At 38.7% G+C, this 24,796-nt stretch overlaps 2 protein-coding genes across 5 annotated transcripts in view; one reads left to right on the top strand and one right to left on the bottom strand.

The window, feature by feature from the left end:
* Nucleotides 1–24,796, top strand: part of MLH3 (mutL homolog 3) — a 28,693-nt gene that overhangs the window by 189 nt on the left and 3,708 nt on the right. The window contains exons 2-11 of one of the 4 annotated variants that reach the window (XM_030831773.3): nt 1,268–4,620; nt 7,020–7,118; nt 7,821–7,906; nt 8,645–8,749; nt 9,798–9,870; nt 14,420–14,491; nt 15,777–15,888; nt 16,897–17,056; nt 23,943–23,966; nt 24,072–24,150. In XM_030831773.3, coding sequence (XP_030687633.2) covers nt 1,335–4,620; nt 7,020–7,118; nt 7,821–7,906; nt 8,645–8,749; nt 9,798–9,870; nt 14,420–14,491; nt 15,777–15,888; nt 16,897–17,056; nt 23,943–23,966; nt 24,072–24,150 — 4,096 coding nt within the window. In that variant the 5' untranslated portion in view covers nt 1,268–1,334. Of the gene's footprint in view, nt 1–1,267; nt 4,621–7,019; nt 7,119–7,820; nt 7,907–8,644; nt 8,750–9,797; nt 9,871–11,132; nt 13,728–14,419; nt 14,492–15,776; nt 15,889–16,896; nt 17,057–23,942; nt 23,967–24,071; nt 24,151–24,796 lie in introns of those variants that run through there. The other 3 variants (XM_030831777.3, XM_030831775.3, XM_030831776.2) reach the window with 3 other exon arrangements.
* Nucleotides 11,169–24,796, bottom strand: part of EIF2B2 (eukaryotic translation initiation factor 2B subunit beta) — a 33,871-nt gene continuing 20,243 nt past the window's right edge. Inside the window, exon 8 of the mRNA XM_060295059.2 lies at nt 11,169–11,290. Within this exon, the coding sequence (XP_060151042.1) occupies nt 11,271–11,290 (20 nt within the window). The 3' untranslated portion in view covers nt 11,169–11,270. The remainder of the gene's footprint in view (nt 11,291–24,796) is intronic.

Below are 24,796 nucleotides of genomic sequence, written 5' to 3'. Positions count from 1 at the left end.
AGGCCCCCTGGCCTGCCTTCAGCGGGGCGCCCGAGCCTGGGCAGGCTGGGGTTTCTGGTTGCCGGCTGGGGTTTCTGGTTGCCAGCTGGGGGAGGGGATGGGGGCGGAGCTTGGGTCTGGCGGGGTAGGCGGCCTCCGCCCTGCTCCCCGAAGCTTTCTTATGAGCTCGGAACCCGGATGGAGTCGTCCCGTTTGTCCCAGGAGCCCTGAAAGGACTGGGATATAATCAGGAAATCGTTGAGTTGGGTAGCAGTCGGAATACTTATTAAACGTTTACCTCTCATTTTTTGCCAGCTGCAAAGTTCATGATGTTAGAAATCGTCAGATCTGCAATTATCGCTCTGATTTTACCGGGTTTGAAAAACTAGCCCTACCACTTGCGAGAGGTCCCCCCCATGCTGCTCTCAGCTGTGAAGGGAGGGGACCTTTAATTGCACTATAATCTTATTTTTTTTACCTGTCAGAAAACTTAAAATCAAGTTTAAACAGCCCCTTGCCATCATGATTATTGCCAAGGTAGTTTGAAGCCATCTGTAAAGACCAAAATACAAAATAATAGTAAGGGCCTTCTGAAAACTTATCAAAGTAATACATGAACAAGATTTAAAAATCAAATACAGAACGGCTTACAATGACAAGGAATTTTCCTGTCCTATCCTTTCCCATTCTTAGTCTGTTTCCCCTGAGATAACTACATTTAGCCAATAATAATAATTATTATTATTAATCTTAATCTCTTCTTGACATAATTTGATTTTATTTCCTTTTGTTCCTTCACCTTAGTTATTACAGTGTCTTAACACTTCATTATAAGTTTTTTCTAAAAGTCATGGTTATTGTGTAATGTATAAATGTTGTGAAACTAGCTTGGACTTTTTTTCATGAATAATTTCTAGCTAATGTTTCTTAGCGTAATTTAGGCATCTGTTTTTGGTGAAGTGATTAGCATTTTGAACATGTCTTTGCAGGTCAACTTCAAGTGTGATTATGATTTCACTTTAGGGCATATGGGATTTAGAGAGGAGCAATAAAAATTATGAAATTATGAATGCTGTTTTGGATGTTAAAATCACTGCACCAAACAAGAGCTGTGTGATCTGCCTAGAGATCAGAGCTGTAATTTGTTTTGTTTTACAATGTGGTTTAGTAAGAGATTTCATTTACCTCAAATATTTCTTTATAAAGCTTGAGAGAAATGGTTGATGCCGTGTAACTCCGAAGCTTTAAATGTGTGTGTGTGTGTTTTGTTTTGTTTTTCCTCCCATAGGCAATTATTTCCAGTCAGAAAAGGGAACCAGTGCCTGCCTGGCTTTCTCACCAGCTTTCTACCTGCCATGATCAAGTGCTTGTCAGTTGAAGTACAAGCCAGGTTGCGTTCTGGTTTGGCTATATGCTCCTTAGGCCAGTGTGTTGAGGAGCTTGCCCTCAATAGTATTGATGCTGAAGCAAAATGTGTGGCTGTCAGGGTAAACATGGAAACCTTCCAAGTTCAGGTGATAGACAATGGATTTGGGATGGGGAGTGATGATGTAGACAAGGTGGGAAATCGTTATTTCACTAGTAAATGCGACTCTGTACAGGACTTGGAGAACCCGAGGTTTTATGGTTTCCGAGGGGAGGCCTTGGCCAGTATAGCTGACATGGCCAGTGCTGTGGAAATTTCATCCAAGAAAAACAAGTCAATGAAAACTTTTGTGAAGCTGTTTCAGAATGGAAAAGTCCTGAAAGCTTGTGAAGCTGACTTGACTCGACCAAGTGCTGGGACAACAGTCACCGTATATAACCTATTTTATCAGTTACCTGTAAGGAGGAAATGCATGGATCCTAGACTGGAGTTTGAGAAGGTTAGGCAGAGGATAGAAGCTCTCTCACTCATGCACCCTTCCATTTCTTTCTCTTTGAGAAATGATGTTTCTGGTTCCATGGTTCTTCAGCTCCCTAAAACCAAAGACATATGTTCCCGATTTTGTCAAATCTATGGACTGGGTAAGTCCCAAAAGTTAAGAGAAATAGATTTTAAATATAAGGAGTTTGAGCTTAGTGGCTATATCAGCTCTGAAGCACATTATAATAAGAATATGCAGTTTTTGTTTGTGAACAAGAGGCTAGTTTTAAGGACAAAGTTGCATAAACTCATTGACTTTTTATTAAGGAAAGAAAGCATTATATGCAAGCCAAAGAACGGCTCTGCCAGTAGGCAAACGAATTCAAGTCCTCGGCCTCGGTCTAGCCCAGAACTCCATGGTATATATGTAATCAACATGCAGTGCCACTTCTGTGAGTATGACGTGTGCCTGGAGCCAGCAAAAACTCTGATTGAGTTTCAGAACTGGGATACTGTTTTGGTTTGTATTCAGGAAGGAGTAAAAATGTTTTTAAAGAAAGAAAAATTATTTGTGGAATTATCAAGTGAAGACCTTAAGGAATTTAGTGAAGAAAATGAGTTTAGTTTATTTAGTGCCACTCTTCAGAAGCAAGTGTCCTCTGATGAGAATTGTGACCAGGTCAATTTCCAAGAAGCATGTAATAATATTTTGGATTCCTGTGAAATGTTTAATTTGCAATCAAAAGCTGTGAAAAGAAAAGCTCCTGTAGAAAACATAAGCACACAGAATTCTAGGGACTCGGAAGCTATCAGAAAAAAGACAAATGATTCATTTTTGTATACTTACAAATCCGATGGGCCAGCGCATAGTAAAATGGAGTCATCTTTACAAAACGAAGATAGCGCTTGCTCAGAGTCAAGGATCTTAGAACAAGAGACAGCTGAAGCATCAGAATCAGGAGCAAATGAGAAACATAAAAAGTCTTGCTTGGAACTTAACTCTTCAGAAAATCCATGTGGAGCCAGTTCAGAAATGTCTGCAAGCCCTTTTCAGACACTTTATCACTTTGAGGGGAGTGGAGAAGGTCTAGAAATACAGAAAGTAAGTACTACTGCTAATGGCATGGCTGCCAACATCCTGAAAAATAATAGAATTCAGAATCAACCAGAGAGATTTAAAGATGCTACTGAAATGGGATGCCAACCTCTGCCTGTTGAGACGGCATTATCGGGAGCACATGGTGCTCAGAGAGAAGAGAAAAGAAAAGAAGAACCTAGTAATTGTGGAAGAATAAATGTTTTTAGTTATGGGCAAGTTAAATTATGTTCCACTGGCTTCATAACTCATGTGGTACAAAATGAGCAAACTAAATCAACTGAAACAGAACATTTATTTAACAATTATGTTCAACCTGGTTTTGTGAGTGCCAAAGAAACATTTGGAAATAGAACATGCCATTCATTTGAGACTCCAAACACCAAAGATTTAACCACCACTTTAAGTAAAGAATTTGCTCAACTGCCCAATAAAAGATTGTGCAGAACAAATATAAGTTATGGGCTAGAGAACAAACCTACAGCAACTTATAAAAATTTTGCTATTTTTCAGGAAAGTAGTAAAACATCATACACAGGTTGCTCACTACCTGAGACATCCTCTTTCACTTGGGGTAGACGTGGTTCAAATGGTAGTAAGAACACAGGTAAGTTGATTGGTTCTGCCAAACCCATAGCTCATAAGAAGCTAAGCTTAAGTTCACAACTAGGATCTTTAGAGAAGTTTAAGAGGCAATATGGGAAGGTTAAAAATCCTCCGAATACAGAAGTGGAGGAAAGTATCACTTCAGAAATCACTACCGATCTCAGTCCTCAGGTTGAACCTGACATTCTGTGGAAAGACAAAAACCACTTAGACAACTCTGGTATTTGTAAAATCACTACTATGAAACATGATGATTCAAATAGTAGTTGTCAACCAGTAAGTCACATGTTTTATTCAGAAAAGTTACCATTCTCCAAGGAAGACAGTTGTTTGGAAGAACAGATGCCTTGCTTAAGAGAAAGCCCTATACCTCTACAGGAGTTATCTCATTTTAACAGAAAGCCTTTGGATGTTGAGAAGTCACCTGAATCACTAGCCTTTAAATTATCCAGATTGAAAGGCTCCGAAAGAGAGACCCAAACAATGGAGATGACGAGTCATTTTAATGAACTTTCACAATCAGATTCCAGTAGGAAAGACAGTGACTTGTCCAGTGGGTTAACCCTAGATTCTTGTAAGTTATTTAAAAATGAGCATAAAAAACCAGAAAGTGGCGACATCCCAGTGTCGGACTCTGTCACACAGGGTAATCCCTTCAATAAAGACAGTGAGACACATGCTAACAGCAATACAACAGAGAACGCTGTGATGTCAGAAACTCCTTTAGCACTGCCCTATGATCATTCTACAGTTATTGGTAAGGATTCAGATGTTCTTATAGCTTCAGAACAACAGATTGGAAGTCCTGACTCTCCGAATAGAACGTTAGTGAGTCACGGAGAAGATTCCACAGCTGGCCAAAATGGAACTTGTTGTGAGAGTGAGGAATCTATAGCAAGAACTTGTTCTGAAAATGAAGAGTCCAACACATGTTCTTTGGATTGGCAGCAGCATTTTGATGTAGCCCTGGGAAGAATGGTTTACATCAACAAGCTAACAGGACTTAGCACATTCACTGCTCCTACTGAGGACGTTCGGGCTGCTTGTACTAAAGACCTGACAACTATGGCTGTGGATGTTCTACTTGAGAATGGTAAGTATATGGTGTTCACTGGCATGAATGCTTTGGAAGGTGGGAATAATGGCTGAGGAGTAAGATAATCATGTTCAAAGAGATTATCTCAGCAGATAGAATATTTTGAAGCTTAATTATAAAATGTATGTGAAAAGTCTCCAGGTCTATTATTATGTAAACATAAAAATACAGTGAAAGAATGATACAGAATGGAAGTGTATGTATATGTGTCTATGGGTGTAGGTATGTGCAAGAGGGTGAGACAGTTTTTAATGAAAATGGTGCTATTGATAGTTGAGAAGATCTACAGTGTTTCCCTACCCCACTTTCCCCTCTCTCCCAAACACACAACTCTCTAAGAAATTTGTCTTTAAAGGCACCTGCAATGCCAGCGTGGTATTTTTCTGGAAGTTGCTCTCTGCAGCTCCCAGGTAAAGGGCCAGAATGATCCCGTAATCATCCTAGGTTTCCCAGGAAAATCTATGGCTCAGTACAGTAGTATATTTATAAACTTTTTTTTTTTAAAGAAAAAAACTTGACCATAAATTTTGGGGAATATAGTTTAAGTATGTATTTTTATAATCATACTTTTCAAATGTACTTTATTATAATACATATGCTAATAATCTTGATCTGTGTAAGTGGCTGTTATTCAGAAAGACAATAATGTGGCTTTTAGATCAGACCACAAGGCCACATTGGAGCCTAGGCTAGGACTCTGAGTTCCCAGGTCTCAGTCAGCATTAAAAGTGACATTGTTTTGGCAGCGTGTTGAGAGCCAGATGTTGGGAGATGGTAAAACTGATTTCCATCTGGCAATAATCTTGGTTTTGCATCAGGATGATAAACACTAAATGTTCATCTGTATTAAAAGTCTTGAATGTTGCAAAAGAATGTAAATAGTATGAAGGTAATTGCAAATTAACTTATAATTTCTCCCTAGGATAAGTATCTCTAACAGGAGGCTCTGATTTATTTAAGGTTAAATAAGGCTTTTATTTTTCAATGGTTTCCAGTTTTTTTCCTTGTGAAAGAAATGATCACTGTAGTAACTTTCAAAATATTAAATAGAAGAAAACCCTTTTCTTCAGTACTGCTCCTGAGACTAGCAGGCGGCTCATAAAGACACACGTGTTTTTCAACGTATGTAGTTTTGTGTCCTGATTTATAGTGAATGCTTATCGGAGGTAAATCTAAGGCACTGGCACCTCATCTTCCTGAAATGCAACTGCTTCTGATGTGGTGACAAAAAATAACTGGATCACATTAAACTGAGATGGTTGTTGCTAAAACAAAGGGGGGCAATCTTGGCTGCCATGCTCAACCTAAACATCTGCTCCTGTTAAACAAATCTAGATGTGTAAAACACTTCAACCTGCTCAACGCCTGCGTTAGCAAGTCTTGTGGTGAACTTTTGAGAGTCATGTTAAGTCAGAGATTCATAATGAGAAATTAAGTAGTTATAGGGTCTAGAAACTAGTTCGAAGAAAAGATGGCTTCCGAGCGCCCTCCATTCACAGGGAGGAAATGGCTGGTGCGTAGCAGAACAGTAGGACTTGTGGAACCACCCATAAAACATCACATGAGACGAACTGTTAAGAGGTACATTTAATTGGACAGGAGAGAGGATCTATAAAGGTAATTTTAAGGAATAGTGTCAAGTCTCCAAGCCCTGGTAGTTTTTTTCTTTAAAATGTCTTTAACGCTGTCCTTTCTGTTAATAGTGACACAACCTTATTTCACCTCACACTTTACTTTTATCATTCTGAATTTATCTCTCTCCAGTTTTTGTCCAACACGTTTATCTTTTTGAAATAATAGTTTCATCATGTTTTGCCCCTGTTCAAAACTGTCAAATTCAGCATTGTTCCTAAAACTCAAATCTTATCATCCTTCATAGAGGAGGGTAGAATTTGGGCCAGATCTTACTGGACTTTGGAATTTAAGTTGTGAACCTTTCATTCATTCATCTATTCACTTATTCACTCATTTGCTGGTCATTCACACTGTGTTTGGAGCTGCCACATTGCAGATTAACTGGCTTTGCTTTCAAGAGTCCACAGTCTTTTAGGGAGGACAGCCATCTAAACAATTATAATATGATGAGATAAATGTTAGACACATACTGGGCACACACACATATAGAGAGACACATATATTGGGAATAAGAGGCATGAAAATTGGGGATCTATTCTTCCTCATTCTGTCTGATATAGATGGCTAATAGGACTAAGCATTAATGCAGATTCCTAAATTAGCAGAATAATTTCATTAAAGAACTTCTGACTCAATCTGTTGTTTAGTAGTCTGCCTTATGTCTTAATTCAGTTTGTGCAGAAAGAGATTTTATGTAACTTAATTTTTTAATAGTTTATTTTTTGAGTTCAAATGTCTAGGTTTTTCTTTTTTATATTTAGGATCTCAGTACAGGTGTCATCCTTTTAGAAGCGACCTTGTTCTTCCTTTCCTTCCTAGAGCCCGGGAAGAGAGGACTGTGATGAGACAGAATAACAGAGGTAGGGGCATTAACAGAGATTGCCAGAACACCTAGTACATACTGTGCCACCTAGCTTAAAGAAAACAAAGCAGGGTTGTGTTATTGAGCTTGATCAGTGCCAGCTGTGCCTTCCTGGAACCAGGAATTCCCCACGGTCCTGTCTAACAGCAGAACTAAGTAATTCAGTGCATGCATTTAGATCAGAAATTACTTTTCCAGACGAGGTCAATACTGTGTGATCATGCGGTCTGTGGTGCCTTGTGATTGAGAAAATGTTTCTTATTTGTAAAGATTGGAGCTGAGTCCATATTGCATTAGTTTTATATAAGCAAAATTCTTATCAGCAAAAAAAGCTACAGACATTTATCATTTTTCTTTTCTTCATTTCTAAAAATAGATAAGGTATATTTTTACCTAAAAGAAGTGAGGCTACTAATTTGAACGGTTTTTCTTCTGGACTTGTATTCTGAAATATCTGGTGCAAATAGTTTGGAGAAAAAACTATAGTGCCAGAAGATACAGTCATCAAGTTTAGTTTAAAAAGTAACAGATCAAAACAATTTAGAGATACAGCAAACGCTGCACATTTGCAGTGTGTGGGAACAATGTGTCTGATCTTTGGTCTTGAGGCCGCACCACACCAAGCATGAGACACCATTCACCATTCACCCACTTCCCTGAGGCTCTTGATGCCAACTTTACTTGTCCCCTTTTGCTGTAGCTACTGGGGACGGTGCTGTTGGTCCCGAATCGCTTCAGTCTTTGTTCTCAGAATGGGACAACCCAGTATTTGCCCGTTATCCAGAGGTAGGTCTGCAGCAATTTTTCTTTGCTTGTTATTTAAAAATTTGAATTTCATTTAAATTGGGTATGGACACGAATGACTATATTCATTTGTAATTATGAATGGCAAGTGAGCATGTTTCCAAATAATTTATTTGGAAATTAATATTTACTGTAGAGAGGAGGAATCAGAATTCATAGCAGTTTGGAAGCTCGGACATTTTGGATTATACATGTGTAACCACTTTGTGAATAGTGAGTGTGTTACCACTCTCAGAAACCCTGACTTGCAGCTTTGGCAAAGTATTTAGGGTGGTGGTAATAAAAACTGTTATCATTAGATAAAGCAGTGGATCTTCTGCTAGAGGAACAGTTCACCACTGGACCTGAGTATGCATCCTCTCCTCAGTGGGTTATCACACAATGCGCTTTGTGTGTTGTGATACAGGTGTAGAGTATATGAGCATTTGTTACTGATTCATCAGTTAAGATGTCTTTAAGGACTTGCTCATGAAGCGCAGGCAAATTGTTATTCTGAAAGTATTGGTGTTTGTCAGTAATTTTCTGTATAAACAAAAATTATTATTTAAGAGTAATAATTCATAAAGCCTTTTGAATTTTTATAAGTTCCCTGAATTCAACCCACCTCTAATAGGTTCTGTGAAAATGAATGTTTGTAAGGCACTTTGAGATCTTGGGTAAAACAGTTCTGCAGACATAAAAGATTACAGTGTAAATGATGTTTGATCTGGGTCTTTCTAGGTTGCTGTTGACGTTAGCAGCGGCCAGGCTGAGAGCCTAGCAGTTAAAATTCACAACATCTTGTATCCTTATCGTTTCACCAAAGAAATGATTCACTCCATGCAGGTAAAAGATTGACTGTAAAATCTCATTAAAATATGTGTGTGTGTGTATATATATATATATATATATAAGACCTAAGCTAGACTAACTCTTGTGAAATTGGATTTATTTGATGATATAGACCCTCCTGGTCAAGGCACATGTGTTCTTTTTAATCTTACTGAAACTTTTATCATCAGAAGAAAAAGCGAAGGATTAATTATAATTACAAAGAAAAAAGTGTCCTTTGTAGTGTGAGCAGGTTTGGAGGGATGAATTATGGATTCAGGCTCACAGTTTCAAGGATTATATATTGACTTTCTATACTGACAATAATTTGTATTTGTAAATCAACCAAGTAATGTAGAGAAGTTGTCCTTAACTGTGCAACAATACCCCTTTTTAAATGACCCTCTATTGTATGAGGCTACAAATGATATGGCTTAGGAGACCCCAGATTGAGGAGTTCCATTAACAGAAGGGACCCCTTCTCTCATCTGCTTTTCTAGTTTGCCCTCTCTCTACGCCACTCAGGCTGTCTTCATCTCCTTATTTTCAGTATGGAAACAAATCAGGAGGTTAGACCGATCTAGGCAGAGCAGAGCCACCAAGGTCTGAAGCCACCGGTGGCTTTTAACTTACTGCTTTAATGGACTAGCTCCTACAAGATGGGTTTCCTTGCTTTTGCATACATTTTCCAAATTTTTTTCAGACCTATTTGTTAGCAATCTCTGGTCGTATTAATAAATCTCTAGTCATATCACCTGTTAATAAGAGTCATTCTGTTGGGAACATTTCAAATCTACTTGAAAGTTTTATTAGCATTAATCCTCTTAGATGCCTCAGTCTGTTTCCTTGTAGTCTCTCCTTTTGTCTTCTGATCACTCTACTTGCCTATTCTTTTTCCCTTCCTAATGACTCCCTCAGGTTCATCAGCACCTGTCCTCAGTCTTAGATATGAATGTTATAATGCAAACAACTTTAAATTAAGTGCAGTTTTGTCTCTCTCTATGCAGATAAGCCTTTGTTAATCTTTATTTAGTATTGTACCACTTATTTGAATGTATGGCAGGTTCTCCAGCAAGTGGATAACAAGTTTATTGCCTGTGTAATGAGCACTAGAACTGAAGAGAATGGCGAGGCAGGTAAGAATGAGGTTTAGCCTCAGTAACCAGCTGGTCTTCTTTTTTTTTTTTAATTAATTTATTTATTTGTTTGTTTGTTTTTATTTTTGGCTGCGTTGGGTCTTCGTTGCTATGCGCAGGCTTTCTCTAGTTGTGGTGAGCAGGGGCTACTCTTCGTTGTGGTGCGTGGGCTTCTCATTGCGGTGGCTTCTCTTGTGGAGCAGGGGCTCTAGGCACGCAGGCTTCAGTAGTTGTGGCTTGCGGTCTCTTGAGCGCAGGCTCAGTAGTTGTGGTGCACGGGCTTAGTTGCTCCACAGCATGTGGGATCTTCCCAGGCCAAGGCTCGAACCTGTGTTCCTTGCATTGGCAGGCAGATTCTTAACCACTGCACCACCAGGGAAGCCCCAGCTGGTCTTCTGACAGCCTCCTTTTAAGGTTACTTTTTTTATATACGACACAGTTTCAATGACTTGGACAGATTAGGAAAAACCAATCTAAATTAATATTATGAAACAACAGTTTTAAAGTCCATTTAGTTTTGTATACATAGACATGTATATACATGTTAAACTATTAAGAGTGGTTACCTTGGGAGTGCCAATGGAAATGGGCAGAGGGGAAATTTCATCTTTTACTCTTTAAAATATTTTATAGTCTTTGACTTTTTAATAATGTTTTAATGTGTTCCCTTTATAATAATAGAAAGTTTATATGATGAACTCTGATAGATTTATCAAGAGTTACATATAATCTCTTGGTGACCTGCTTTAATAAAACAACAAGAATTTGTAAATAATAACATTAACTCATTCAACAAATATTGATTGAGTGCCTATTGCATGCCAGGAACTGTGCTAGGGATACAATGGTGGGAGAAAATATTCATGCAAGAGAAACAGATAGTTACACAAACAATTAAAATTTTAACTCTAGTGTTATGGAGGAGAGAAACAAGATGCTGTAAGAATCTGTATTGGGAGATTTGATTTAGTAGGGAGGTCAGGGAAGGTTTTGTGGGTAAAGTGAGATCTGAAGTATAAGTTTAGGTAAGGAAAGGAGGGAGGAGTATTCTGGGCAGAGGGAATAATATGCAATTTGTGCTTTCCTCTCCTTCAGTGATAGGAAGCAGGGCAAGCGCTTCCTTGTGTGAGAGCAGGAGACAGGCTAGACAAGTAGGTTGCAGCCAGATCTTAAAGACCAGTTACAAGCTTTGTCTTCCTCCCAACACCAATTGGAAACAATTGAAGGCTTTTTGTTTTCTTTTTTATTGTTTGTTTTCGCAGCGGCACATGTCACATCACATTTGCATTTTGAAAATACTGCTCTGGCTGCAGTGTGGAGCCTGGAGCGCGTGTCGAGATGGAGTCCCAGTAACTGCAGAGAGACTTTAGGAGATTGTTGCAATATCTAAGAAATGATGGTTAGCTGGGATCAGGGTGACCTAGAGAGAAAGATATTTAGGAGATAAAGTCAGCAGGACTTGGTGATGGATTGGATATGGGGAAGGTATATCAAAGATGACTCCTGGTTTTCTGACCTATGTAACTGAGTGGATGATGTTGCAGGACGACGAGGTTGGAGAAGAAGCAGGCAAGAAGGGTGAAAATCATGAGTTCAGTCTGAAATCCCTTTGAAATGTTCAAGAATGTGTCAGGAATATTACAGGTCTAGGATGCGAGAAGCATTCTGACATGGAGATCTAAATCTGAGCTGTCAGCATAAAGTCAGTCACTGAAGTCATGTGTATAAATTTTATCACCTAGAAGAAGAATGAAGAGTGAGGAGGGGAAGAGAGATTCTGAATCTAGAGTAATTCCGCCATTTAATAGCTGGGTAGAAAAGGGTGAACCAGCAAGAGAGGTTATGAAACAACAGAAATAGGAAGAAAACAAGCAAAGGTTGTGTTGCAAAGCCAAGACTTTGTACTAAGTGCTGCCGAGAGGTTAAGATGAGGACCAAAATTATCTGTTAGGTTTCCAGACAGTGGAGGTCAGGGACTTCAGATGAGAGCTGTTTCAGAGAAGACATAGGACAGGAGAGACTCCAAAATCTGTGACATGGAAGAGGGACTAAGGAGAGTGAGGGTGCAAGGCTTTTTTTTTAACTGGGAGACTCTCGAGCCATTTACAAGGAATGCTTGATCCTGTCAGGCTCTGGAAAAGGCCTGAGTGGCTGAGTCCTGAGCACCACTCGAGGAGGTGGCTCCCGATGGGTAGACCTGCAGGCGAGAGCTTCTAAAGTTTGAAAGCAGTTCATTCTCTTTGTACTTCAAAATATTCTTTTTTATCTTGTTTACAGTATAAATTTATTTAGTAAATGTCACCATAGATCAAAGGTAAAGTAACCAAAAGTTTTGTCGTAATTATCATAAATATAGAATTAGTGAAGGTCAAATTCTAGTAGTCTTACTACTTCTAGAAAGTGAATAGATTGTTTCCTAAAGTTTTGATTACCTGGAATTCTTTGTTGTTTAATACCAAAATCTCTACTAATGGCACCTGAGACGGGTGTAGCCACAAAATCTCCAGACAGTTAAATTTCTCTTGAGATTCTGGATTGTTACGGTATTGGTTAGCTGCCATCAAGGAGTACTTTTATATAAAGGATTTTTCGAAATCAAAATGTAAGTATTTTTATTGTTGCTCACAAATACCAAAAGCAACCTATTCCTATAATTGAGTTACTTTTATTTTAATATTTGCACATATTTTTAATGGATAAATATACTATTGTTTTACATTATTGTGAAATTAATGCCATATAATGGCATTTTTTATTGCATGTTTCCACCTATAATAAAATACAGTTGTTCAGTTATGATCCTCTAAAGAATAAGGATTCATTCATTTATTCTGTAAATATTTACTGAGTGCCTGTTATGTGCCTAGTGCTATTATACATGCCAGGAATATAACAGACAAAAATCCTTGCCCTGATGAAGATTCTATTCTGTTATTTTGGAATATCAAAAATACAGCTCTGACATGAGTAAATTACCTTCATATATTCTGCTTCATTCAATGAATGGAAAATACCATGAACATTTTGTAGACTATAAATCATTCCTCCAGAGTCAGGTGCAGGATTGATTTCGTATCTTGGTGATTCACATTGGCTCAGGTTTTGAGTTTGAGGTTACTCCCTCATAATTTATTATTTATTCCATTGTTCTGCCCAATACAGGATGTTCAGTATTCATCACAACCAGCTGCAACTCCTCCTATCCTCAAAGGAGTTTAAAATTCAACATTTTGGGGCCTGTTCTGTGGTTGAACATGCTGTCAGAAAAATCATAATCTTTTTATTTTTCAAGTCAGTAGCTCTTACGCCATGAATTTGATGGTGTCATACAAACAATTTTTTTAATCTTTAGTAGAAATAGGAAAAACAGGCATTATCTAGTTTGATCAAATTCAAGAGGAGAACTTTTATTTCAATATAATCAGTAACAATAAACCTCAACCCTTTGGCCAAAAGTAATAAAATTACAAGCTAAAAAGATGTACTAATGTAATAGAGAATCAGTCCTCCTGTCAGTGAGAAAGGGATTTATTTCCCTGTAGGTTTGGCTTTGGGGTCAGGACATTCTGCTTCTGTCTTGCACCTGAGAGTGTAAAGCCTTGCTACTCAAAATCAAGGTCTGTAAATAACATCACCTGGGAGTTTGTTAGACTTGCACAATCTTGTGTCCCACCCCTAACCTACTGAATCAGAATCTGCATCTTAATAAGATCCCCAGGTGATTTGTCTGCTGTTCAAAGTTTGCAAAGCCTGAGTCTAAAGCTAGGCAAACTGTGGCCTGGGGGCCGGATCCAGCCATAACCTGTTTTTGTACAGCCAGGGAGATAAGAATGGTTTTTACTTTTTTTTTTTTTAATTGACGTGTAGTTAATTTACCGTGTTACATTAGTTGCAGGTATACTACACTTTTAAATAGTAAAAAAAGAGCAAAGGAAGAGTTATATTTTTCGACACATTAAAATTATATGAAATTAATATTTCAGTGTCTGTAAAAAGTTTATTGGAACACAGCTACAATATTCACATGTCTATGGCGGCTTTGGTTCAGAATGAATATTTGAGTAGTTGTGACAGAAACCATGTGTCCCAAAAGCCTAAAATATTTACTGTGTGGCATTTCACAGAAAAATCTTGCTGACCTGTGATCTGAAGTGTAGTAGAATGCTTCATGGGTTCTGGGGCAGCTTGCGAATCAAGGTCAGCTGACTATAAAATGTGTGGTTTAATGATCCTTCATTGTATCAAATTTGAATTAATAAAGCAAAATCAGTATTTAAACATTAAGAATGTAGGGCTTTCACCATGTTTTAGAAATGAAATACTAATGAACTAAAGAGTTTTTCATCAGGGATACATTTGTTTTCGTTTTTCCCATAACTTTAACTTTGTAGGAAATAAAAGATACAGTTGTTATTGCTCAGTTTATATGCTTCTCTTATGCTCACGTTGTTAAATAGTTTGAATTAAGCTTTTTCTCCCTCAACGCAACATGATTATTTTAATCTTGGCCTGAGAATTTGAAAGCCGGTGGTGCTTGCTGGTCTTCTAGGTGGAAACCTGCTAGTCTTGGTGGACCAGCATGCTGCCCATGAGCGCATCCGACTGGAGCAGCTGACCATTGGTAAGGATCTGCTGAGGACTAGGAAAGATTCGGGACTCCCCAGCAGAGTTAATGTACCTGAAAGAGTTTTTCTAACTGTGACTGTTGTGAAAAAAGATGAATTGTACGTTTTAAAAAATGAAGCTGAAAAAAAAAAAAACTGTAAAGAAAAAATGAAGCTGAAGCCTGCAGGTATGGCTTCTTTTATAATTGAAAGAAGGTAGTAGTTCACGTTACTAATTCAAACATGTGGGTCTTAACACATGGTCAAAGGCATATTTGCTGTATCCTTATCATCAACCCTAAAGATTAGGCTACTTTATTACAAACTTTCAGCACAAAGATACGCCCCTCCGCATGCCCGTGTGATCTTGGTTTACCTTCACAGTTCATCAGGCAGAGACTACCAAGCAGCTCAGAAGGCCCAATATATTGTTTTTATTTTAAAATTTAATTTGTTTTTGAATAGGTAGTATAATCCAATAGGCTCAAGTCTGAAAGGTACAAAAGGGAATAAAATAAGGTCTCTTTTCTACCCTTGCCCTTCATCCAACCTAGTTTCTCTCCCCAGAGGCAACCTGTATCACTGATTTGTTACGGATTCTTCCAAAGTCAATATGTGCTTTTTAATCTTTGCGACCCATTTTTCTCATATGAGGCAGTCTGTTCCCCAAGGTGTAAAATACCAGAAAAACCTTTACTCCTGTGGTCAAGTAATAAAAAACCCAAATGTTGTAGAGTTAGTTGAGGACCTAGGGAGGTATTTCATGGACTAGAATGGCAGTGATGTTACTTCCATGTTCACTTTTCCTTATAAAATGAAGACCTAAGAGTTGGGAAAGATACAATAAAAAGTATTAGAAAAACTTTCTTGCTCTAGGCCCTGGACCATTTGAGAATAGTACTGACTGATTCTCTTCAGAGCCTGGGAAATCCTTCTGGAAGAATGAGGGGGCCTTCTTGAGCCACCGGGTTGTGAAGTAAACCCCTTTTATCTCCCCAGTAATCCATATTAGTCAGCCTCTGTTACTGAAACCACATTTGTTGACTATCTACAGGAACATCGCATTGTTCATTTGAATGTAAGATTAAGTCTTATATTTCTTATTTAAGAAAATACTGCTAAAATGAATAAACAAACTAGATATTTACTAGTTTGACTTTAATAATGGAAATTCAAAGCCTAAAACTGAACACTGAACATGCTGCTAAGCATTATAATAATTCCATGACTGTGTCTTCATTTTTATCTGAATCTGGAAGACTTCACTTCCTGCTCTTAACCCATTCATCTTTCTCTCAATAGGTTCCTATGAGAAGCAACAGCCACAAGGCTCTGGTCGAAAAAAATTACTGTCTTCCACTATAAGTCCTCCACTAGAGATAACAGTGACAGAGGAACAAAGGAGACTCTTATCGTTAGTACCACCATGAGGTTGTGATGTTGCTAATGTACATTCTCTGGCCAGGGTATAAGCATAACTATTGTTGCTTATCTCAGTTGAGGCACTGAGACCAAGAGAGGTTACATGACTTGTTCAAGGTCATAACAAGTTTTAAGTGGTGGAGCAGGCACTCAGATGCAGGTCGTCTGACTCCAAATGCTGTTCTTTCCACTATATCACAGCTATTGAGTATAGGATAGAGTTTCCCTGATAATTTTTTCCAGCAGTTGGCTTAGAGTACTCTCACCATTTCTTGGAACGGTCAATATTTATGCTGTGCTGTTTCTGAAAGTGAAGTTACTGCAGTAATTGCTTCCATTCTGCTTTGCCTTGGTACATTCTAGATTCTTAGTTTTTGTTACCATAATCATACTGGGAAGAAAGTAAAACACCAGGCCACAAGGAGGGGGCAAATCATACAATGAGTCACAAGATAGGACATTTTCCTACTTCGGGGTGGCACAAATTATTGGAAATAAAAAAGAGAGAATTGTCTCTAAATTTATTTAAAGTTTGGGAATATGCCACTGCCAATAAATCTTTTTCCCTGGGGTATAATTTATATTAGAGGCAGATCCATTTATTTACATTCCGTTAATTAGGACTTCTCAGTTCCTCCCACTGTTAATTTCTCCCTGCTTTTAATGCTGATTCAAAACATTCTTAACCCTTTTATTTGTGCCAAACTTCTTTAAGTGCCAGCAAGGAGAAGTTAGCAATTCCTCAGTGAAGAATAAAACATTTAGGAACAAGACATAGAAACAAATTGATTCTCTCAACGGAAAAGAGGAAAAAAAAATGAAGGTTACTGTAATTCAAAAAGGAAATTTGACAATAAAATCTAAATAAACAACCATGAGTGTGAGAAAAATATTGTACGTTTTAAAGCTTTTGGCAGCTTTTGAGAAACTATCAGGCATTTGGAACTGATACTGAAATGTGAATGAAGTAATTCTTTTACATTTGAGGTTCTCTCTTTAGGTGTTACCACAAAAATCTGGAAGATCTGGGCCTTGAAATTATATTTCCAGACACTAGTGATTCTCTGGTCCTTGTAGGAAAAGTACCACTCTGTTTTGTGGAAAGAGAAGCCAGTGAACTTCGAAGAGGGAGATCTACTGTGACCAAGAGCATTGTGGAGGTAAGACACAGCTGCAAAAGCCGAGAAAACTGCTGAGTGCTAATAACCTCCTACTTTGTTCAGAAATTCTCTATATTCATCTTTTATTCAACAAGCATTTATGAAATAACCTGCTGGGTGCCAGGTGCCAGAGATTCAAAGATGAATTAGCTCAAGGTGAGGGAGAAGGACATTTAAATAATTATACTATAATGAAATTTGGCCAGCAGAGGTATGTTCAAAAGTGCTATGGAAATACAGAATATTTACTGTGCCCAGGAGGGTGGAGGTCAAGGAAACTATCACAGAAAAGCATTTGTTTTTTTGTTTGTTTGTTTCAGGAAAAGCCTTGTAAAACAGTAGGAGCCTGCCAAGTACAGAAGAGGGGATAAGGTCATTCTAGACAGAATAACAGATATCAGAGACTTGAAGCAGATCCCGTGCTTAGGGAGCTACCAGTACACATGGCTCGAATTAAGATACACACAAGGTAGTGGTGGGCCTAGATGAGGCTAGATAGGTTGTCAAGGCCAACTCATAAAGGGATTTACCATATTCAGCTGAATAGTTTGCGTTTCATCCTGTAGGCAGCCAATGAAGAAGAGCAAAATACACTTTAGCACTGCATTTTAAATACTTTACTGACGTGTTTCGTTTTTTTAAAACAATTTATTTTGTATTTGTTGTCTTTTCTTTCCTCCTTTCCTGTTTTCTGTTAGAGTTTTCTTTATTTCTATTTTTTTCCCCTCTACTGGTTTAGAAGGGGAATTTTAGCTTGCATATATAACACAGTTTAAAGGTAATTTGTTCTTCTGTTCTCTTCATAAACCGTACACAAACCTTACCACCCTTTCTCTTGTACCACTTTTCTCCCATCTTCCATTTTGTTGCCTGTTTTAATTCCACCTTGTCTTTAATTCCCCTGGTAGACCTTAATTTTATAGTAAATGTTTATTTAGCTTAACCAAAATGTTTTCCATTCTTTGTTCACTATTGCTTCTTGCATCCTGTTTATTCTTTGTGTTCATTTTTCTTTTCACTGAAGTAAATCTCTTAAAAGTTATTTTGTTAAGAGTCCAAGAATAAAATATCTTTGAAAACATCTTTATTCCACCTTCACATTTGCATGATTGTCTAGCTAAAAGTAGAATTCCATTTTCTTATTTATTCCTCAAACATTTCAAAAATATTCTATTACTTCTGACATTCTATTTTTGCTACTGAAGTCCACTGTCAATTTTATTATCATTACTTTGTAGGTAGCCTGATTTTGTCTCTGGTTGCTTTTAAGATTTCTCTGTCTTTGGTGTTCTGCCATTTCCCTATGATATATCTTTGTGTGGATTTATTTTGATTTCCTTCTTGAGATTCATCTTACATATTCAATTTGGAAAATATAGTTATTATCACTTCAAACATTGCTTCTTCCCCCTTCTCTCTCTTGCATCCTAGAAATGCTATCAGATGTCTACTGGACCTTATCATTCTATTCTCCATGTCTTTTGCCTTCTCTTTCATATTTCCCATGGTTTTATCTCTCTGTGATGTATTCTGGGAAATTTCCTCATTTATCTTCCAGTAAACTAAGTTCACTCTTCATCTACTGTTTAATTAGGTGTTTAACTTGTCCACTGGGTTGTTTATTTCCATGACTGTTATTTTTTTCCAGAAGTTTTATTTGGCTCTTTCTCAGATCTATCTGTTCGTTTTTCATGGTGTCCTTTTTTATTCATTGTGGTTTCTTAACTCCTTCTTTAGCTCTTTCTGTTTGGAGCACAGGAAAATCCACATCAACTCAGTCTATCATTTTTTCCAGAAATCTGAATTACTTTAGTAATATTTAAAAATAAAAAGTAGAAGATAGATTTAGTGGATAAAGTGTGGGATACATGGATATAGGAAAGATTTGAGGTAGAGAGCAGTTGAGAGGCTAGTGCACTGGTGCAAGTAAGACAGTATGAAGATTTGACTAAGTCAGTAGCAATGGGAATGGAGAGGAGGGACATATTTGAAAGGTAGAATCAAGAGGACCTGGTGAGCAAGAGAATATAAAAGAGATAAAGGAGAGAAGATAAGTAATGATTCTGAGGGTTCTCACTCAGATGACTAGAGGGATGGTGCCGTTGACAGAAAAAGGAAACAGAGGAGGAGAAGTACACCTGACTAGGGAGTTAGATTATGAGCCTTAGTTTAGACACATTGAATGTGCCTTCAAATGGAGATGTCCAGTGGATGGACAGACTTTGAGATCTAGCACTTGGGAAAGAAGTCAGGGCTGTAGTATCTATTTGGGGGTTAACAGTATACAGTTGGCCCTTGAACAACATGGGTTTCAACTGTGCGGGTCCACTTATACTCGAATTTTTTTCAAAAAACACACACTACACTATTACAGGATCTGTGGTTGGTTGAATTCCCAGATGTGGAACCGCGTCTATGGAGGGCTAACTGTAAGGTTATACAAGGATTTTCTACCGCACAGAGGGTTGGTGCCCCTAACTCCTGTGTTGTTCAAGGGTCAATTGTATATATTTTGATAATATCAGAATCTGGAGAAGGGTCTAACAGACATGCAATTGTTCAGGGAGAATATGAAGAGAAAAAGAGAGCCAAGCATGGAGGCTGTGGAACACCAGCATTCAGGGTGTATATGTTTTGGCAAAGGTCCAGAAAGCTACTGCTGAAAAGAAGAGACTGTAAAGGATGATTGAAAATATTTGGTCAGAGAAGGAGGAAGAAAACCAGGGAAAAGTAATATTGCCACAGCCAAGGGAAGTTTTAAGCAAGAAGGGAATGGTCAACAGTGGCCGGAGAGTAAAGCCTGAGGAGTTGGATTTGGCTGTCAGGGGACACTGCCTGCCTTGTGGAATCTGTTCCTAGGGGTGGGCAGGGGGTCAGGAGTGAGGGAAGGGAGAAAGGGGAGCTAAGGAGCCCTCTCTTTCCAGGACTTCGGCTACATACCAAAGAGATGGGGGCGACAGCTAAAGGTTAAGGGTGTCAGGAAGTGTGGGGCAGGACACAGGTGGAGGAAAGGTTTTTGTTTCTTTTCAGATGGGAGAGACTTGAGCATGTTTGTAGTCTAAGTGTGAGAAGACATTTGAGAGGAAGAGGCAGCTAACATGCCAGCTTTGGGATCATCTTGACTTTACCCTTCCCAGAACTGCCCTTTGATCAGACCACCTCTGCTTGGCTTTCAGCAGCGCTCTTTTCTCCCAACAGAGCTTATTTTCTCCAAGGCTCCTCCTCCAAATTGTCTTAAATCCAAGAGATAGGATCTGTTAGAATCTTTTATAGTAATTCAATCCTTAAGTATTTAACGAGAAAATTATAATGAAAACTTTTCCTAAAGTGACTTCAAAGAGTACTGGCAAGAAGTTTACCTCAAACTGAAACAAGGCTTATGGTTTCAGCAAGTCTTGATTATGTTAATTCAGGCTGATCAGGAGAGATTTTGTTGATTCTGAAAGAAGATGGAACAGTTCTGGTATCTTGAAAAGGCGGTAGTTACTTGGATCTAGCAGTTGAAAGATCACGAAGACATCTTTCTGTGAAGTTCTATCCTCTAGCCTAATGAATGAGCCTTTTAAATATTAAATTATCTGGCATTACTGTTCAATTTGAAATCGAACATTTGAAATGTGAAATGAATGGAGAATAAGATCCGTTTCCCCTTCTCCACGCTTACAGACTGATGTTTTACAAGTCCCAGATACATAAGCACAAGAGAGAAGAGCAAAGAAGTTAGGTTTGATCTGTATCCACACTAAGCTTTGTTAGTGGGCCAGGTACTGTGAGACATCTTTCTATTTAGGTTTGTTTGGGAAAATATGTGGCTTTTAAAAAATACATAGTATCTACCAACTAGCTCTTGGTAACTGTGCTCATTTATAAGTATGGTGGACTAGTCTGTAAATGAGGCAGGGAAGAGAATTTTCTTTTTTGTTTTGAAGTTTTAAACTTTTAAATTCTTTTTATTTTTTTAATTGGAGCATAACTGCTTTACAATGTTGTATTCTGCTGTACAATGAAATGAATCAGCTATATGTATACCTATATGCCCTCCCTCTTGGACCTCCCTCCCACCTCCCTCCCCCATCTAGGCCATCACAGAGCACCAAGCTGAGCTTCCTGTGCTCTATAGCATGTTCCCACTAGCTATCTGTTTTACGCATGGCAGTGTATATATGTCAATCCTAATCCCCCAATTTGTCCCACCCTCCCCTTCCCACCCCCCCATGTCCATATGTCCGTTCTCTACATCTGTGTCTCGATTCCTGCCCTGCAGATAGATTCATCTGTACCATTTTTTTTTCTAGATTCCACATATATGTGTTAATATACAATATTTGTTTTTCTCTTTCTGGATTACTTCACTCTGTATGACAGACTTTAGGTCCATCCACATCTCTACAAATGACCCAATTTCGTTCCTTTCTATGGCTGAGTAATATTCCATTGTATATATATACCACATCTTCCTTATCCATTCATCTGTTGTTGGACATTTCGGTTGTTTCCATGTCCTGGCTACGGTAAATAGTGCTGCAGTGAACTTTGGGGTACATGTGTCTTTTTTTTTTTTTTTAAACATCTTCATTGGAGTATAATAGCTTTACAATGTTGTGTTAGTTTCTGCTGAATAACAAAGTGAATCAGCTATATGTATACATATATCCCCATATCTCCTCCCTCTTGAGCCTCCCTCCCACCCTCCCTATCCCACCCTGCCCATTTTGAATTATGCTTCTCAGGGTATATGCCCAGCAATGGGATTGCTGGGTCATATGGTGATTCTATTTTTAGTTTTTTAAGGAACCTCCATACTGTTCTCTATAGTGGCTGTATCAATTTACATTCTCACCAACAGTGCAAGAGGGTTCCCTTTTCTCCACACCCTCTCCAGAATTTATTGTTTGTAGATTTTTTGATGATGGCCATTCTGACTGGTGTGAAGTGATACCTCATTGTAGTTTTTGTTTGTTTGTTTGTTTGTTTGCGGTACGCGGGCCTCTCACTGTTGTGGCCTCTCCCGTTGCGGAGCACAGGCTCCGGACGCGCAGGCTCAGCGGCCATGGCTTACGGGCCCAGCCGCTCCGCGGCATATGGGATCTTCCTGGACCGGGGCACAAACCTGTGTCCCCTTCATTGGCAGGCGGACTCTTAACCACTGCGCCACCAGGGAAGCCCTCATTGTAGTTTTTTAAATTTACTTTTATTTATTAATTTTTGGCTGCGTTGGGTCTTTGTTGCTGCGTGCAGTCCTTCTCTAATTGCAGCGAGCAGGGGATACTCTTCATTGCAGTGCGCAGGCTTCTCATTGCGGTGGCTTCTCTAGTTGTGGAGCACGGGCTCTAGGCATGCAGGCTTCAGTAGTTGTGGCTTGTGGGCTCTAGAGTGCAGGCTCAGTAGTTGTGGCACATTGCTCCATTGTGGGCTTAGTTGCTCCACGGCATGTGGGATCTTCCCGGACCAGGGCTCCAACCCGTGTCCCTTGCATTGGCAGGTGGATTCTTAACCACTGCGTCACTGGGCAAGTCCCTCATTGTAGTTTTGATTTGCATTTCTCTAATGATTAGTGATGTTGAGCAGCTTTTCATGTGCCTCTTGGCCATCCGTATGTCTTCTTTGGTGACATGTCTATTTAGGTCTTCTGCCCATTTTTGGATTGGGTTGTTTGTTTTTTTGATATTGAGCTCCATGAGCTGTCTGTATATTTTGGAGATTAATCCTTTGTGTGTTGCTTCATTTGCAAATATTTTCTCCCATTCTGAGGGTTGTCTTTTCGTCTTGTTTATGGTTTCCTTTGCTGTACAAAAGCTTTTAAGTTTAATTAGGTCTCATTTGTTTATTTTTGTTTTTATTTTCATTACTCTAGGAGGTGGGTCAAAAGAGATCTTGCTGTGGTTTATATCAAAGAGTGTTTTTCCTAAGTTTTCGGGAAGAGAACTTTCTGAGTCTGGTTTAAAAAGAAGTCTATCATGTTGTAATCTTAGGAAGCTAATTTTTTTTTTTTTTTGCCGCACCGCTTGGCTTGTGGGATCTTAGTTCCCCAACCAGGGATTGAACCCAGGTCCCAGCAGTGAAAGCTCTGAGTCCTAACCACTGGACCACGAGGGTATTCCCAGGAAGCTAATTTATACATAGCCATTTCTAGGAGTAAAGAAATCCTGTGTTTTCTTATAAAGAAATTATTAAATATGCCATATCTCAAAACAGTTTTTAACCTCCAGAGGGTAAACAAATTAGTAGCACGAAATAGTGTCTGCTTTAAATTTCTTTAGTCCTTTTGTAAATATTAACATCTGCAGGGATGTTACTATTGAAAAGGCTACCCTAGGGACAGAGATATGCAAAGGAGGAGAAATTTCTCAACAAAATGCCTCAGAGAGCAAGCTTTTTGACCTGAAGGGAATTGTCACACACAAAAAAATGCCTGTGGGAACTAAGTGACTACTTATTTTTATGATATTTAAACAAGTGTTATACTGAGTGCATAGTTGTAGTGATGATTGTCGTGTATTTATTCTGTTTATGTGCAGTATTAAACATGTTCTAGCTAAGATTGTAAATGCAAACAGAGAGCCTCTTAGTGAGAAACCTCCCTGCTATTCAGTTGAGTCATTAGGCTACCAGTTATATAACCTCATGAGTTGATGAGCTATCTGGAGAAAGCTTCAGTAGCTAAATACATTCTCCATTCAGTAAGAGTTCTTTCAGTTGTCTTGGTATTTTGTATTCAAAGTGCCTTACAACAAGTAAATTATTTGCATCTAGGTGCTATATTGCTGGAATTCTTTTCTTCAAGAGGCATATTTTAAAGAAGAAAATTGGAATATTTTGTAAATTATCAAAGGGCTATTATAACATAGCAATCGATTAATGCCTGTTTTCCTTTTTCTCCTCGTAGGAATTTATTCAAGAACAATTGGAGGTAAGCTTTTCTCTTATTTTGGGGTTTCACACAGAGACACCGCACACAGAAAGCTCCATTGTCCCATTTGCTTTTCCATTAATAAAGGATGTGTTTATGCATTAGCTACTCCAGACCACAGGAGGCATCCAAGGGACTTTGCCACTGACTGTCCAGAAGGTGTTGGCATCCCAAGCCTGCCATGGTAAGACTCTCGACACACTAGCTATTGAGTGCCTTTGCGTGCTGCGCGCTGGCAGGGTTCAGCAGTTATGAAAGAAGTAGAAGACACGATTATCACCTGCCTCTTGGAGGGTTCAGTTTGGATCAGGAAACAGTACACTAAAAATTACTTTTACAAAGCAAAATACCACCATATATATTGGACCATAATGCAGAGTGACTTATATGAGTGGAGCAGTAACTGCATTTTTGAGTCAAGTTTTGAATGAGCTGTGGGACATGGATTCAGAGGAAGGGAGAGATTACTACAGGGGAGGAAATAGCCTGTGCAGAGATCCAGAGGCAGAAACGAATTAGTTATATGAGGAGCAGCAAAGAATATCAGGAAATTAAGCTGGTGAGGAAGCACAGAAACCTAGAAGGTCACAGCAAAACCTTTAGACTTTATACAGAGGGCAAGAATCATTGCGGGATCTTGAGTAGCGCAATATGATAAAATACAGAAAACGGTATTGGAGGAACTTACTTTAGGGATCATGACAGCCACAGAATCCCCTGCAACTATCATTTGACCATGGTGGGGTGTCCCCTCCAGACACCCTCCCTCCATTTGATCTCTCCCCATCAACCTTCTCCTCTCTTCACTTCCTGTCTTTTCTGGCTTTGTA

The sequence above is a fragment of the Globicephala melas genome, chromosome 2, assembly GCF_963455315.2.
Source record: "Globicephala melas chromosome 2, mGloMel1.2, whole genome shotgun sequence".
NCBI lineage: Eukaryota > Metazoa > Chordata > Mammalia > Artiodactyla > Delphinidae > Globicephala > Globicephala melas.
This window is presented reverse-complemented; position numbering and strand designations above follow the sequence as displayed.